The 17934-nt window shown below is 44.2% G+C and overlaps 1 protein-coding gene across 1 annotated transcript in view; it reads right to left on the reverse strand.

Moving 5' to 3' along the window:
* The window catches only part of UVRAG (UV radiation resistance associated), an 89511-nt gene that overhangs the window by 19102 nt on the left and 52475 nt on the right, over positions 1 to 17934 (reverse strand). The window contains exons 10-13 of the mRNA XM_060273928.2: positions 16202 to 16289; positions 15458 to 15518; positions 13575 to 13740; positions 219 to 297 (exon numbers count right to left, since the gene is read on the reverse strand). Of these exons, the coding sequence (XP_060129911.2) occupies positions 219 to 297; positions 13575 to 13740; positions 15458 to 15518; positions 16202 to 16289 (394 nt within the window). The remainder of the gene's footprint in view (positions 1 to 218; positions 298 to 13574; positions 13741 to 15457; positions 15519 to 16201; positions 16290 to 17934) is intronic.

Here is a 17934-nt window from a genome sequence, read left to right on the forward strand (position 1 = left end):
TGATGGAAATGGGGGTGGCCTATATTGTTGGGTGTGTTAAGCTGTCCAACTGTGTACTCACTCTCTGCAAGGCATGCAGGGAACTCACTGATCTTGTGAACTAGGATGATCTCCCACATGTGTGCAATATAGATAAAGCAGTAACTACATTACTGTCTCCCCCAGTGATGGATGCATGTAGTTCTGCTATGGAAGGGTACTTTTCTGAGATAACATACCTGTGCAATGTTTTTGTTGAGAAGGTAGACGCCATAGTCAAACTGCAGTTTCTCTCCTCCCTTTGGATACAGCGGAAATCTAAAACGGGAAGAGGGGGGAAAACATGAGCACACGCCTACGCAACCATAGGGACTTATGTCGGCCGTTTCTACTGTCTTCCGTAAAGGTTTATCCTCCTCCAGTACATGTGCATTCAAACTTTTTTTAAAAATATAATAATAATCCAGAAATGATAAAATTTAACCAATTAGGCCCAGCTCTGAACTAAAGGCCATTAAAACAAGACACACGCAGAGTCAGTGTTATGAATAACAGAAGTAAGGTGGGAAAGAGATGTAAATAAATGAACAGACCATTGCATAAAGTTATTAAGATGCAATCCTATACCTATTTGCACAACAGCAAACCCCATTGAACCCCATTGAACTAAATGGGATTCACTTTTCAGTAGCCATGCATAGAATTGCACTGCATGGATTTGGGGGGGGGGGTTTGAGGGTGAGAGGAACTTGTGTTGGGAAGGTGCTGGGAAGAAAAGGGAAGCAGAGGAGACCAGCTCCACCTCACACTAATGTTTGAGTTTTTATTTACCAAAATTAAATGCAAAAATTGCAAGTGAAACAAACACAGTTTACCATTTGTAAAAAAATAAATGAGATGCATCCTTTAAAAGAGTGTGCCTTATACTAATAATAAAAGGCTTCCAGTTTTGAAATAATCTGTACTGTTTTCTTCGTTTTAGTTCCAATAATACCGTGTTTCTCACATTTTAAGACATGTCTTATATTTAATTTTACTCAAGAAAACAAGTCTATGGCTTATTTTTGGGGGGTGTCTTATTCGGGGGCTGGATCATAACAGGGAAATGATTTTTTATATGGATTTTACAGATGCTGTACAACTGGCTGTGTTTATTTCTCTATTTAGAAATCACGTTTCTCTCTCTCAGGACTGATTAGCCAGATGCTGCCTGAAATCACAATTGGCTTTATCAAATAGCTGTTAAGTACTTTCCTTTGATGCCCAGATCTCATGGCTACAATAAGGTTTCTACCTTTCAGGACAAAGGCAAGGTGATAATAGGAAGTTGTCTTTATCTATCTCCTTAATCTCCTCTTTCATATGCATAACCTTTGAAGCCTAGGAATGCAAGTTGTCTGGGTCTCTCGGCAAAACGAGACGGGAGGGGGTGTCAGTTTTAAAAAAATCACCCGCGTGTCTGCGAGAGCTCGCCACTTTCCTACCGTAGCTGCAGTTTGCCTGCCTCGCTCTCTGTCTCGGCCATCAAGAGGAAATCAACAGGCAACTCATGGCTGGGCACATACCGGTAGAATGGAAGGGGGAAAAGATGGGGGGAAGCAAGAGGTGGGCTGTGTGTGTGTGTGTGTGTGTGTGTGTGTGTGTGTGTGAGAGAGAGAGAGAGAGAGAGAGAGAGAGAGAGAGAGAGAGAGAGGCACAGGGGGAGAAAAAGGGACGCGCACAGGGGGAGAGAAAGAGACGCGCACAGGGGGAGAGAAAGAGACGCGCACAGGGGGAGAGAAAGAGACGCGCACAGGGGGAGAGAAAGAGACGCGCACAGGGGGAGAGAAAGAGACGCGCACAGGGGGAGAGAAAGAGACGCGCACAGGGGGAGAGAAAGAGACGCGCACAGGGGGAGAGAAAGAGACGCGCACAGGGGGAGAGAAAGAGACGCGCACAGGGGGAGAGAAAGAGACGCGCACAGGGGGAGAGAAAGAGACGCGCACAGGGGGAGAGAAAGAGACGCGCACAGGGGGAGAGAAAGAGACGCGCACAGGGGGAGAGAAAGAGACGCGCACAGGGGGAGAGAAAGAGACGCGCACAGGGGGAGAGAAAGAGACGCGCACAGGGGGAGAGAAAGAGACGCGCACAGGGGGAGAGAAAGAGACGCGCACAGGGGGAGAGAAAGAGACGCGCACAGGGGGAGAGAAAGAGACGCGCACAGGGGGAGAGAAAGAGACGCGCACAGGGGGAGAGAAAGAGACGCGCACAGGGGGAGAGAAAGAGACGCGCACAGGGGGAGAGAAAGAGACGCGCACAGGGGGAGAGAAAGAGATGCACACGGAGGTCATTCATGAGGCAGCGTCTTTAATCGCTCCTCTTTTCTTCTTCGTGCCTTCCTCTCTTCTCCACCGCAAATGCCACTTTTGTCCTCTTCACCAAGTAGAGCTCACATACGGTAGCACTACGGCTTATTTTCGGGGTACGTCTTATATTTTTTCAACCCATGAAAATCGTGCCATGCCTTATTTTATAGGCACGTCTTAAAATGTGAGAAACACGGTATCTATTGTTTTTCCGTTCGGGAGTGGTAGGATTAGAGATTGTTTCTCAACATTTAGCACAGCATATTCTGAATGCTCCATATAATTTATACACAAGCTAAAAGGCACAGGTCCTAAAACCAATCCTCGTGGAATTCCGATTTCTACATTCCTTAATGGGAGAACTGCCCATTTATTCCTATTCTCTGCTTCCGGGTTAAACCAGTTACTGATCCATTAGAGAACTTCCCCTCTTATTCCATGATTGCTAAAGCTTACTTTTGTCCTCAGTGCAGTGGCTTTTAATTTTGCTTAACTTAAAAAATAATATCTACAAATGTCAGAAAACTATTGATCAACAGGATCTACCGGTACTAAGAGTCTTCAGGGCAGAGCTGGATTACAATTTAAAACAGAAATTCAGTTCTGAAATGAGATCGTAATGCATGACAGAAGTTGTGTGTTATTAAACAATTTCTTTACAGCAACCAAGACAAAAAACTATATTATTTCTAACAAGAGCCATTAAAGTCAAAGGTTTAACAGACGTCATTACAGTACACCAAAACGTCAAGGTCTCAGTTTTACAATACTTCAAATTCTTAATGGGTCACTTCAAGTTGAGAAGTATAAAATCACTCTAACCACCATATATCTAAGCTCGCCTTACTTAATAGTTCTATAAATCCAAGCTGTCTGCAGTGCAGGAAAATAAAACACACTTTAAAATGAACATACGTGCAGCGAGATTCCACTGCCCGCTGTTGTTGTATAAATCACATGGAATTTGTTTCTGTATCTACTGAGTTACTTTATCCAAGTGTAGCAGGATTTGGATTATAAAAGGATACAATTACAATTAATAGCACAAAATTCATTCAGCCTGGACAATAAATATGCCCTTTAAAAAACATTGTGCAATTTGTTACGTGATAGTATTTCATTATGTTGCTGGGGGAAGAGTGATATTTGCTACAATTAGAAACAAAAAGCTTTTTAAACAAGAACACGTAATGGTCGAACGGTACAGAGGGCTCAGCCGTTTCCTCCTACTTCATTTTAAGATAGCTTCATATTGTTAAGGTAATAGATAGATAGATAGATAGATAGATATAGATATATAGATATAGATATAGATATAGATGATATAGATAGATCCTTTTTGTTTCTCTATTTTAGCGATCCTCCACACTTCATCGAACATGTGAGGAAAAAATTAGTGAATTTAAGAATATCGGCTTTAATTATCTGCACAATCGGAATGAATTTCAGGAACCAAGTACAGTGGTACCTCGGGTTACGAACATGATCCGTTCCGGGTCGCAGTTCGTAACCCGAGTTGTTCGTAACCCGAGGTGTTCGTAACCCGAGGTATGGCTGTAGTCGTATTGAAAAACAGGCCTTTCGAGCCATCTGGTCCCCAAATGGCAACTAGGCATTCCGTTCTGGCAACTGTAACCCTGGTTTAAAGAGCCATTTGGCACCCAAGTTTTATATCGGAGTTTCTAACATTGGTGGGAGTTGTATAACAACACAAAGAAAGATAATGTTCCAATGCTACACACACACACACCTGATTCCTTCTCTTGTTTAATTTATACAAAAAAAAAAAAACACCACTAAGGTGGGCAAGCATCCCACCCTCCTATCTCTTATCCCTTCCCATGATTATGGTACAACCCAATACCAAATTCTTGAACTGTTATCAAGTGTCAAAACTTCAGCAGTATACAGTATCTCAGCTGAAGCCTCCACATGCGAAGCAGAAGCAGTGAGCCAATTTCCTAACAACTTGCTTCCCCTTAAAAAGTGATGCGTTTTGTCCAGGAGCTTTCTCAAGCTCCAAATATTAAAAACAGAAGATCTAAAAAGCTGACTTCACCTGAGAAATATTCAGTGAAGTCAACGGGACTAGGGCTGGCTCAATTTTTCTCCTCCGCCTCGTGGATTATTACTTTGTGGATAATAGCATTGTCTGGCGGCGTAGCAATTCATTACTATAAGCTCAGTATTTCTTATAGCTCAGTATTCACCAAAATGCAGAAGGATTTCTTAACAGTTTAGCATAGCAGCAGAAATTAACTAAGAACATCCTGCAATCTTTCTTTTTTAAGCCGCCACACTTTTAAAGCCAAGAATGACTACAAAAGGATACCTTTGGTACAATCCATCTCCTGTTAACTAAGCTCACCTCTCCTATCCCACTTTTTTTTTTTTTGCTGACCTTAGACAAGCACTTCCCAAATCACACCCTCATTTCATTTCATAGCCACATGATGTTATTGGGCTAATCTCGACCTGTTCAGCATCACGGGACAGCTTCAATATTTGAAAAGGCTGTAATGAGTCTCCACAGGCCTCTTAGGTCAGTCAGATGTTAACTGTTAAAGTGAAGCTAAAAAGGATCTAGGTGCTATTTTAAAAAAAAAAACCAAACCTTTCAGATACAAAGGTTTGCTTTTCCAGGTTCTCAAACCTAAACATCTTTATTGCCAAGTTCTGTGATTTATGAACTTCTTTGTGTTCAGAGAGATCAATCTCATATGTACCAATAAGTTGGCGACTGGTTTTTCATATGTCCGTGTATAGCCACCTGCCTTTAATCCAAACTATTTTTTCAAGCTTAAGGAAATGATTGATTTTTAACTGTGCCCACCTGTTTCTAATCTGACATGAAAAACATGTGGTTTAGATCCCGATTTTCCTCTAATCAGACTTTTTGCTTGCATTTCAAACTGAATTGAAGAAACCCCAGTAAGGAGCTGCAAATCTCTCTCTCTCTCTCTCTCTCTCTCTCTCTCTCTCTCTCTCTCTCACACACACACACACACACACACACACACACACACACACACACTAACCTAGGGGTGGAATGGCTGAAAATGTAATGTTTCCAGTCACATCTTGAAAAGAAAGCTTCAGCAGTTGGAGCCCTGTGCACTCAAAGAAGGGATTACATTCCAATTCACGGTAAGAGCTGCCAGGTGAAAATGGTTAAACTGAGCTTTTCTAGGGTGCCTCCTCAACCTCAGGTATTTGGGATTCAGTAAAGTGCAAAGACTGGGGAGTCTCATGGCTAGCAATTCATCCCTCCGCAAGTGGAAAAAGGTACATGTTAGTAGCAAGTTCCCTTGCCCGTCTCCCGGCTGTAGCCCCATGAGTTATATCTGCAACATCTACTGTGCTTTAGGAAAACAAATACAGTGGTACCTCGTGTCACGGACAGGATCCGTTCCAGAGGCCTGCCTGTAATGTGAAATGCCCGCAACTTGAAGTGCTGTGTCTGCACAGGCGCTCGGCGCGATTTGGCGCTTCTGTGCATGCACAAAGTGTGATTTAGCGCTTCTGCGCAAGCGGCGAAACCCAAAAGTAACCCGTTCTGGTACTTCCGGGTTGCTGTGGGACGTAACGCAAAAAGACGCAACATGAAGCGGACGCAACACGAGGTATGACTGTAGTTTGCTTTTGACACCCAACTGGCTAACAGAGAGAGAGGGATGGAGGAAGAAAGAAAGAAAGGCAGAGAGATTGTTTGAGGCTGGCTCCTCCTGTTCTGCCTGGTGAGTCCTCCTGCCTTTTCTCTTTCTCATCCTCAAATGGGTCCATGCATCTTGCTGTTAACTAGAAGACTGGTGGTTTGAGCCCACTAAGGGAAGGCTTTGGGCAGGATTCCTGAATGGCGGGGGTTGGACTAGATGACTCTCAGGGTACCTTCCAACTCTGATTTGAACTTCCCACTTGGGGTTTAAAATTTATTCCTCTCCTTACCTAACACTTAAAGAACTTAAAGAGCTTCCCCAAATGATCAAAGTGTTCCATATCAGACCTGCATAGCAATTTTTCCCCCAGCTGCAAAATATATAGTACAGTAGTTTTAAAAAGCTGGGAAGGGAAAACTTTACCCAAAGCAGCTTTGGAGCTGGATGAACTGGAAGCAATTATATATATATAGCCTGCTTTAAAGTACACAAAGACCTTGGTTGCCATTCTGCAAGTGATGGACCCATACACGTGAACTTCACTGCACCAAACACTACCAAGTCATTATTTAGTAATTTTGCCTTTGTAAAATGCTTTGCAGCCTGTGTCTTGCTTGTCTCGCGCTGGTCTCCGTTATACAGATAGAAATCTAGAGCTGAAACATGTGACTTACCCCAAGGCCACAAAGCAAGCTCACAAAATAGGTGGGACAAATCCAGCCTCAAAAGCTACTCTTCAGTGACTTGAATGTGGGGAACCTGAAGTTCTCTAGACTCCTATCAGCTCCAGCTAACATGGCCGCCGGCGAGGGATGATTGTTCATTCTCACCCCAGACTACAGAGTGCTTTAGAGCCACAGCTTTAAGCAATTCTAGCTTGAAAACTGGATGTGGAACCTCATCTTCTGGCGCTCTAACCCCGTAACAGTTGTGCCACAGCCAAAAACATGCTCAAACCACATCTATCTATAACAAGTCAACTTAGTTGTGGGTCATTAATTACATATCAGCATGCTGTCCAGGCATGCAGTCTGCAACTAGGTGGCCAGCTTGAATGGCAAAGGCAAAGCAAAGCAATCCTCTTGACTTCCTCTAAAAATAGTGCCTTCCACTTATATTTTAAAACTGTTCTTCATAAGATGTCATAGTATTCTTAAGGTGCAGCACTAGTTAAGACCCCTGCAGCAAAAGGGAGCCAGCCCTCAACTCTAAACGAGAAGCCAACAGTTCAGGAATACTCACTCACACACACTCGAATTATACCAATTAGAGTGGTCGAATTCTGGGGCCTCGGCCAATTGACCTAATTACCCATGCAGCTTGGGAAAAGCCTGGGCTCATTTCAAGTCTACAAGAGACCGGATATAGTTGAAATACCTAATCCCTGAAAGGTCACAAGGGTTAAAACTACTTAAGTACGAAATTTGGACTCACTTGAAAATTGCTATAATTCCTGATTAGTAGTATTGATACTGTGAGTGATTGCTTAGATTATGGAAGAATTTTACAAACTAGGGTTAAGTAGGCCTCAGTCACGTTATTTTTGGTTTGATATATTATATGTGCCCTTGAGCAACTTCTGCTGGAGGCGTATTGTTTTACACATGCCCCCCCCCCCGAGATTTCAGAACTACTGAAAGAATACTTCCATTACCATAGCAGAGTTAAAGTGTATTATTATTTTAATACATAATAAAAATATTAAGTAGAAGACTTAGGTTTCCATAACATTTTCCAGAGCTGACTCAAGTAACTTGAAGCTGCTTGTACTCAGAATAAATTCCATCAGCAAGTCCCCTTCTGCTATGGAGCTGTGTGGCCTGGTGCTTTCATGATGCATCAAATCAATGGGTAGGAAAGGAAGTCGGACACACGAGTGTTCACTCACCTAAACCAACACATGCATCTGTTCCTAGATCATGGCGCCGCACACTTGTCTTTCCAAACATGGAAATAGAAATTGGTTCTAAAAAAAAACTAACATACGAAGCAAACCAGAGAGGTGTCTCGTGAAATAGGTGTTATATGGGTCACAGATACAGCAGGCAGGAACAGTCAAGCTAAAGTTTGCCTCCGCACACTGGAGATGAAGCAATGTGAGACTAGAAGATATGGACAGAGATCCTCACAGAAGAAAAAGTTAAGTCCCAGAATGAGAAACACTAGAAAAGAAGAATCACCACGATGTACATCCACCTCTCACACTAGGAAAGGTTTTATGAAGTCTGAAAATAGAAGAAGGAGATTCTTAAGTTACTCAGATGTATTTATCCCACATATTACCGTATTGGCCCAAATATAAGCCACACTTTTTCCAAATTCCGACCATGAAAAGTTAGTGTAGCTTAAATTCACGACCTTGCAAAAATTGCCTTTTACTGTATTGCTGTAGGACAGGCATCCCCAAACTGCGGCCCTCCAGATGTTTTGGCCTACAACTCCCATGATCCCTACCTAAGAGGACCAGTGGTCAGGGATGATGGGAATTGTAGTCCAAAACATCTGGAGGGCCGAAGTTTGGGGATGCCTGCTGTAGGATTTTCTTCCACATTTGCCATTTACAGGTGTGAATGCCTGCGGAATTTTAAGAGAGCAGCTTATATTTGGGTATTGTCTCCCTCCCCCCTTAATTTTAAAGGTGTAGCTTATTTGCAGGTGCTGCTTATATTCGGGCCAATACAGTACATGTTTGTTGTTGTTTAGTCATTGAGTCGTGTCCGACTCTTCGTGACCCCATGGACCATAGCACGCCAGGCACTCCTGTCTTCCACTGCCTCCCGCAGTTTGGTCAAACTCATGTTCGTAACTTCCAGAACACTGTCCAACCATCTCGTCCTCTGTCGTCCCCTTCTCCTAGTGCCCTCAATCTTTCCCAACATCAGGGTCTTTTCCAAAGATTCTTCTCTTCTCATGAGGTGGCCAAAGTATTGGAGCCTCAGCTTCACGATCTGTCCTTCCAGTGTACATGTTAGTTCACTGTAATACCATCTATTTGTCATCTGATTATTCCTGGCAGCTGAGAAGAGAGAATGTTTTGCATCCTACCTGAGGACGGGCAACACTTCAACACTTTTGGTTGGAAAATGAATCTGATGGACTGCATAGCCACTGGACACCACTCAGCTTGGAGGCCAGAGTGGCAGAGACCTCCTAGACTGGGAAGTGAATTGGCTGTGACACATGTTCTGTAAAGGAAGCATCCCCTAGAGCAGGCATCCCCAAACTTCAGCCCTCCAGATGTTTTGGACTACAATTTCCATCTTCCCCGACCACTGGTCCTGTTAGCTAGGGATCATGGGAGCTGTAGGCCAAAACATCTGGAGGGCTGCAGTTTGGGGATGCCTGCCCTAGAGATTCATAATGCTCCATCTTGTGCCTTCAGAGCCATATCCCCTTGCGTTCCAAGAGAATGGAATACTACAACCAACAATGCAGGTTCTGTTGCAGAGAGAGGATCTTTTGCAGTCCCTTGCTTGTGCCATTGCATCCTGCCACATTATCGAACTTTTAACACAGGAGGGACTAACTTGTAGTCTTACAGATATGTGGGGTAACCAGCCTCATTTAACCAACATGCTTAAGGGGTTAACAACAGAGTAAGCTGTCCTTGCCAAGCTTAGCTAGGTCACTCCCCATCACCATGAGAGGAAGATAATCAAGCCTATTGTTGTACCTCTATCTATCTGAGAAGCTCAGCAAGCGAAGAGGTTTTGAGCTGGTTAGTGCAGCTCAGACCACATGGCTCTTATAAGCCATTCTTCTGTTCATATACCAATAATTTAAGAACTTTCACCATTATAACTAAGCCAAGTTTTACCATCTGTGTTTTCTGACTGACGCTTGGAAAAGCACATGAACCTGGCCTTTGAAGAGTTCACAAGTAAACCAGTTTTTAAACTTACCAAATGTGTGGTCTTTTTCTATACTGGATGGAACTCATAAGCACAGATTTTAAATGTCTAACAGCCTATATTTCCACACTTTACTTTGCTGCATATTTTGTGATTTTAAATCTCTGCTGGGGTTCTCTCACCTAAGAGTACTTGGCCCAACCTGGATCTTGACATCCAGGGAATTCTCCTTTCATGATACCATTTCCCCCCCCTTGCCAACCAACAAGATGTTGCTGGAATCCAACCCCCATCAGCCTGCACCAGCATGACCAATGGCCAGAGGCAATGGGAGTTGTATTCCAGCAACATCTGGAGAGTCAAAGTTCAGCTACCCCTGTTTTAATCCAATGCCAACAATGTGCATATGCACCAAATTTGACTTATAACTAGCTTTTTGTTGTTTAGCCAGTACAAAAACAAAGTAGGTTGTAGACAAGCAGAGACAAAAATTTAGCTGTGGAAAAGACCCCCCCCCCCATCAACTAGCAGCAGGGGTGTAGTCTTAAGCAAATTTCCTAGAGTTTATGAGGAGCCATTAACAAGGAAATATAGCAAATATATATGTGTGTGTAAAGTACTTGATGAAAATGACTCCCACCCCCCCACCCCCCGAGGCACATAGTGGCCTATGAACATGGAGAGGCTGAGAAATTTATGAAAGAAATTAGCCTTGTAATATTACATCAACAGACATGCAATATAAAAATGGAAGCCAGGCTTGCAGCTAACTTTATCATGAATTGCCCATTAAGGAATCTTAAACTTCTGCATATGATCTGAGAGGGCTATACAGCAACCAGTAGCACACAATAATTCATACCATATTTCATCTCTAGAAGTTACAGAGATTTGCAAGCAACAGGCCCCCATTATAGACTCTCACTAGTTTTATTGCCCAGCCTTGCTAAAGTGCCATCGGAGCTGTCAGCCCAAACATTCTGCTTTAAGACACCCACCAAGCTGCCCTCTAGAGTAGAGTAGCTGCTCTTGGCCAGAACATGGGAGAGTCTGGAAGGTTTTCCTTTGATGCTTTTAACCACGCTGGCCAAGGCACTGTTCAGCCTTTGCCCAACAAACCTGACCCACACCAAACTTGCTATTCACACTATGACATTCTGCTGCCATGTATTCAAGAGAAGCAGCTGATGGACCTTATCAATTCTTTTGATGCCGTTTTGCATTCCCAACTTTCCACGGTGCAGTAACATCATGCTGCAACATGGGCTGGGCTCGAGATAAACACAAGGCCAGTCACCACAGAAATTGCTGCTCAGCTAAGAACTCGGGTTAGCAACGTATAACAGGGCAGGTAGCAACTTTTCCGGATAATGTGCATTGCATTTCTCCACTCGTTTCATTTCAGGCCATCAAGATCTACCCTAATGAGACATATGGTTAATCACTCTGGGATACGGGGTTCGGGTCTGGGTAGGCCTTCGGTCTGACCCAGAAAGGCTCTTAAAACAGGGATAGTCAATGTGATGCCCTCCAGATCTTGTTGGACTCCAACTCCCATTAGACCCAGCCTGCAAGGTCAGTGGCCACGGATGATGGGAGTTTCAGTCCAAAAACATCAGGAGGGCTACTCTATCTTAAAACACAAGATTGACATAAAACAGTGCCCCGCCCACTCTGAAGATTCCCTCTTGGAAAATTCAGTGCATACATTTCTCCCAAACTCCAGGATCACCCTATTAAAAAGGTAAAGGACCCCTGGATGGTTAAGACCAGTCAAAGGCGACTATGGGGTTGCGGTGCTCATCTCGCTTTCAGGCCAAGGGAGCCGGCGTTTGTCCACAGACAGCTTTCCAGGTTGTGTGGCCACCATGACAAAACTGCTTCTGGCGCAACAAAACACTGTGACGGAAGCTAGAGCGCACAGAAATGCCGATTACCTTCCCACCACAGCGGTACCCATTTATCTACTTGCACTGCCGTGCTTTCGAACTGCTAGGTTGGCAGGACCTGGGATTTGAACCGCCGACCTTCTGATCAGCGAGCCCAAGAGGCTCAGTGGTTTAGACCACAGCACCACCCACGTCCTTTATCACCCTATTAAGGTGTTTCCCACCAGGAAAGCTGATTGGTAGCCCTAGGAATTTTTCCTTCTTCTGTGGTGTGTATATTGTTTTCTCTGATGCACCTCCAGTCCATTGGAGGCTAGAGGAAGGCGGGTGATCCCAGCAGACAGGGTGTAAGTGAGGAAAGAATAACCCTGCCTTGGCTCATACGCTTGACTTTAGCCTTCACTATAAATATGTGGTTAAAGGGGAAATCCAACCATTCTAAGGAAAGAAATATTTAGCATGACTGCCAATAAGCAGCAAAACGATACTTGCTCTGCTCAACAGTACACAAAGCACTTTAACGAAGGGTGAGGCAATCCTGCAAATCAGCCTGGTGGCGGTGAGTGCTATTTTATGGAAATGAAGCATTTTTGCTAAAAGCACACACAAAAACACTTTTGCTCTTTTTATAGTGCTGCATCAGTGATTTATGAAACACAAATGGAAGCAATTGAAACCTTTCTAGAAAGTTTACTGGAAGCAACTTCTTCTAAAATCATCTCCACCCCCCCACCTGTACCTTTTCTCGACAGCACACACAAAGCTTACTCCGCAGCAGTTTGAATGTTTGCAAACATTTCGACTGGCAGAAAATAGGTTGAACCTCGGGTCCGCACACAATCTGGTCATTTTAAACATGGGATTGAAAGTATTTTAGAGACTGCCAATTGCCTTCAGTTATATGATTATTTAATAAACGCAATGTAATAGACAGTTTTATTGATTCATTCTTTGTGTTCAATAGATTTTAAATGGCTGCTTAAAAGGTAAAGGACCCCTGACAGTTAAGTCCAGGTCATGTGGCCAGCATGACTAAGCCGCTTCTGGCGAACCAGAGCAGCGCACGGGAACGCCGTTTACCTTCCCACCAGAGCGGTACCTATTTATCTGCTTGCATTTTTGCCGTGCTTTTGAACTGCTAGGTTGGCAGGAACTGGAACCAAGCAACAGGAGCTCACCCTGTTGCGGGGATTCGAACCATCGACCTTCTGATCAGCAAGCCCAAGAGGCTCAGTGGTTTAGACCACAGCGCAACCCGTTTGGCAAACAGTTAATATCACATTTGTAACCCTGTTCTTCCTCCGAGAATCCCATGCATAGCTGCCAAGTTCTCCCTTTTTTTAAGGGAAATTCCCTTATGCTGAATAGGCTTCCTCGCGAGAAAAGGGAAAACTTGGCAGCTATGATCCCATGGAAGCATGCCTGGGACTAGCATCTTGTGTCCTCATGAGAGCATTGGGAATGGAACGGAACCCAGAATCTGTCCAGTCCAAGGACAACAGAAACATTCTTCACACTGGAGCACATTGGAGCAAGCCAGCTTTGAGGTTCCTTGCATGCACTCTAAGTGGCTCAAATGTTGAAGAGAAACATGTATGTAAGGAAATGGCTTGAATTTACATTTGAGGGAAACACTGTTTGAAACAGCCGGCTCTGCCAGGCCTGGGTGCTAATGTTATTTGCTCTCAACATCTCACAGGAGAAAAGAGAACAAAGCAAGGCGTCAGCCACAGTTTGGGAGGGGTTTAATGACGTGCATCAGATCGTGTGTGAAAAACAAGTTACTCTGACCAAGATTTGACAGCCCCCACCCCCACCCCCAATAAAAACAAATCAAAAATAAAATACACTTACTCTCTCTCTTTCTCGGTCAGTTTATCGTTAATATTATCTTTGATTGCAGACCTGGAGCCCTTGTGAATTATTGGATACCTGAGTGGCACTTGCAGGAAGAAGGAAATCATGGAGACCAAATGAGCAGTGTAGCCCAAAGCGACAGCATTGCTGCCATCATCCTTTGCTGTAAAGGAGAGCAAGCACACAGTTCAGAGTCACTTCACCCTATTTAGGTCCAAACGGTGGCTCATTGCCATGCTTTGAATTGGCCATTTCTTACTGCACAAAGCTCTTCAACTCTGTGTTGTTTTTTAAACTGGGACACAGCAATCAGCTCTTCAACTCTGTGTGGTTTTTTTTAAACTGGGACACAGCAATCAACACTGCAGGGGGGGGGGGAATGATCCGATAGACATGGGGCTGGACTGGATGATCCTTGGGGGTTCCTTCCAATTAAATGATTGTATGGAGGGGTCAATGTTGTGTTGTTTCCCAGGCCTTCCTAGCCACCCCTTGATTCTATGCCAAGGATGATCACACCCAACCTCTTCTGATACCATATTTTACAACGCATCTGTCACCAAGTGGAAGTTTCCCCCACTTCCAGCCTAACCGACTCTTCCCCACCAGCTCGAAGCCCTCACTCTCACCTTAACCCATACGTCCAAACTCCTCTGGGGTTGGGGAGAGACTACCTCTTTCAGCTCACACTTCAGAATCCACCTTTCCTGAGAGAATATCTCCTGCTCTCCCACTCCTTCCCATTAGGGCACATGAGCTAACTATCCTGGCTTACAGATGTTCTAATCTCCCATGCATTTGGTTTTTAAAAAGAAAAAAAAAGAGATTCTGCTTTCCCATTTTTTTTAGGCTTTCTGAGAATCAGTCACACCCGGCTTCCATGAACTCATGCCAAGCTTTTGGTAAGCGGAGACAAGACATCCAAACTCAAGGGGGGGGGGACTGCTCCCTTCATATAAAAAGGGGGAGGGGAAAACATGTATTTCATTACAGCAAACTATTTCGGTGTCATGAATTAACCCCATCTTCTCCTGCCTGAATTTAAATTTCCACAACCTGTCTGGGGTTAACTTCCAGGAAATCATACGAAAGGCACTCTTTCAATGCAACCTGCCAATTTCGTTTCACCACATTCAATTTTCAGCTATGCCGCGTGGGCAGCTAACCTAATCCTATGTGACAAGTTTGCTGAGAACTGTAATCACTTCGCGGGCACCAGCAAACTGTGACAACCTAAAAAATGGGCTGTTAAAAAGTTCTTGACACAAGGGGAGACGTTGGACAGGATTGTAATAGAGCAAGGAATAGTATTTATTTATGAAGATTTTAAATTGGTGCATAAGATACCCCATTTAGACAGCTATATCTGGGTGCACATGAGCATCTAACCTTTATTAAGGTCAGAGAAGAGCCAGGTCGCACGATAGTTTGGTAGATCTTTGACACACAGCCGACTCAGAATTTAATCATCTAAACTGATGCTCAATCTATACCATGGATAAGAAAAGTGACTTCTGTGTGACAAGGGGGAGAAGTTTTAGGGAAAAAATCACTACTACTCTTCTTTCTTTTGCAATGTAACGAAGGTTCATATGGAAATCTGGGCTAGTAAGAAATGCTGCCAAGTAGCAATAATGATGGGCTTGCAAAAAATGGGCAAATTACTGCAAGAAATCAAATTAAATTCACTATTTAAATTTGTTTTCTTAAAATGTGGATGCCCGTCACGGAGCTGTTAGGAACATTCATTTGAAAACTGTCTCCTCCGAAACACTGGCATTCCCCCCCCCCAAACTGAAATTTGCTGTCTGGGTTTCTCTGCTGGCGTGCCTGCACAGGGCAATTAGGTATCAAAAGCAAGCAGGTAAATAGCCAATTACCTTGAAAGTCTTCAGAATTGGGCAACTTGACTCCACAAATAAAATAATCCTTTTGATCATTCTGTGGATTTAATAGCAGAAAGTGAAGTTGGAAGAGTGCCCATGCGAGAATAAAAAAAAAACCCCGAATTGTAAACAACAGAATCAAAATCTGAGCATGTAATGGAAGCAGGCAGGTCTTCGAATGTGTGCCATGAATGTTTAGTGGGAAAGCTAGTCAGAAGAAATCAAAAGCCACATTTCACTTTAACATTCCTGATTTGACAGCAGCCTGCACTGCTCTGCGTTTTGCTTGCTGCCTTCATTGCTTATATAGATGGCCCCATAAACACTCTCCTGGCCTAAAGGTATTCTTTGCTTCTGAGAACTGAAGGTGGGCCTATAGGAGAATCTTAGTGCAGAATATTTTAAGGGACCTAGCCTATGTCCCCAGAGTCACTCAACAGGGGGTGATTGCTACATCATGCCATACCCTTAACAGAGGGAATCACTGATCTCAGGCTCCTGACAGCAGTTCCCCAGAACATTGAGCACAGTTATTTTCCAGCCCTGTGATCAAAGTTCTTTTTATCTGGAGATGGTGGAGGCTGAAGCTGGAGCCTTACACATGCTATAGGTAGGGGCCTACCGTATCTATAGGAGACTACAATATCTTTGGTTTGGCATGCCGACTGTTCCACAAATGAATGCGGTATCCAGACTACAGCTTCTGAAGCTGGCATTACTAGAGAATGTGAAACTCACCAGATCAATAGGGTAGATATAGGAAAGCTCTGAAAGTAATTGCCTGCATCTGATGGTCAGCTGTGCATTGGTCTTCAAGAATTGCTCTCTGGTGAAAAAGACAAAAGTTGAATGAATATCTGAAGGGTCAACACACATTATTCCCAATGCCCCATGAAGCAGGAGTAGTTTTAATAATAATAATAATAATAATAATAATAATAATAATTTATTTATACCCCGCCCATCTGGCCGGGTTCCCCCAGCCACTCTGGGCGGCTTCCAAGAAAACAGAAATTCTAAAATACAGAAATCCATCAAACATTAAAAGCTTCCCTAAACAGGGCTGCCTTGAGATGCCTTCTAAAGGTCTGGTAATTGTTGTTCTCTTTGACCTCTAGCGGGAGGGCATTCCACAGGGTGGGTGCCACTACCGAGAAGGCCCTCTGCCTGGTTCCCTGTAACTTGGCTTCTTGTAATGAGGGAACCGCCAGAAGGCCCTCGGAGCTGGACCTCAGTGTCCGGGCAGAACGATGGGGGTGGAGACGCTCCTTCAGGTATACCGAGGCTGTTTAGGGCTTTAAAGGTCAACACCAACACTTTGAATTGCGCTCGGAAACGTACTGGGAGCCAATGTAGGTCTTTTAGGACCGGTGTTATGTGATCTCGGCGGCCGCTCCCAGTCATCAGTCTAGCTGCTGCATTCTGGATTAGTTGTAGTTTCCGTGTCACCTTCAAAGGTAGCCCCACGTAGAGCGCATTGCAGTAGTCCAAGCGAGAGATAACTAGAGCATGCACCACTCTGGAGAGACAGTCAGTGGGCAGGTAGGGACTCAGCCTGTGTACCAGATGGAGCTGATAAACAGCTGCCCTGGACACAGAGTTGACCTGTGCCTCCATGGACAGCTGTGAGTCCAGAATGACTCCCAGGCTGCGCACCTGGTCTTTCAGGGGCACAGTTACCCCATTCAGGACCAGGGAGTCCTCCACACCCGCCCGCCTCCTGTCCCCCACAAACAGTACTTCTGTCTTGTCAGGATTCAATCTCAATCTGTTAGCCGCCATCCATCCTCCATCCTAAAATTAGTTTAACATTCACAGTACTGCCAGGTTATAGTGCAATATATACACGACTAAAAAGGAGAGTCGCCTTTAATAAAAGTGTAAGATACATTTTTAGAGAAAAGTGACCGGTGTTTGTTTCGGCAACTCCTCCAGCCAAAATGAAATCCCCTTCCTTTGTATCTGCTTTCTCCTAGACAAGAGCAGGCAGAGGAACTAATTGCTGCTGAAAGCTCACACAACCAGGGATGTGGGTTTTGTTTTTGTTTTTTTGCTGTTGAATGAATGAGCTTGCAGCAGTGTCACCCATTGGGACCAGAGAATCATCTTAAGGTCACTAGACCTGGTGAGATCTCTGACTTGACAGGTTTGAGGACAGCAAACACATTGACTCTTTACTAGTTTCCTCCAGGGAGTGGACTCACAGACAGAACTCCAGAATCCAGAGGAGATTCCTAGTCAGTGGTAGCAACAACTGCGAGGTCCCTCTGTCAGTCGTGAGAAACTCGTCAGCAAGACACTTATGTGCATGTTTGTGTATGTGTGACACACATACATGGGCAAATGAAGAATTAGTGAATCTGTCAGCTCATTTGCTTCACCTCCTCCAATCACCACTCCAGCTACTGAATCCGCAAAATGTCCAGTCTTTGGCCCCACAGCTCCCAATACTGTTTGTAGTGTCATAACCA

This window comes from Zootoca vivipara, chromosome 4, assembly GCF_965207765.1.
Source record: "Zootoca vivipara chromosome 4, rZooViv2.hap1.1, whole genome shotgun sequence".
Classification (NCBI taxonomy): domain Eukaryota; kingdom Metazoa; phylum Chordata; class Lepidosauria; order Squamata; family Lacertidae; genus Zootoca; species Zootoca vivipara.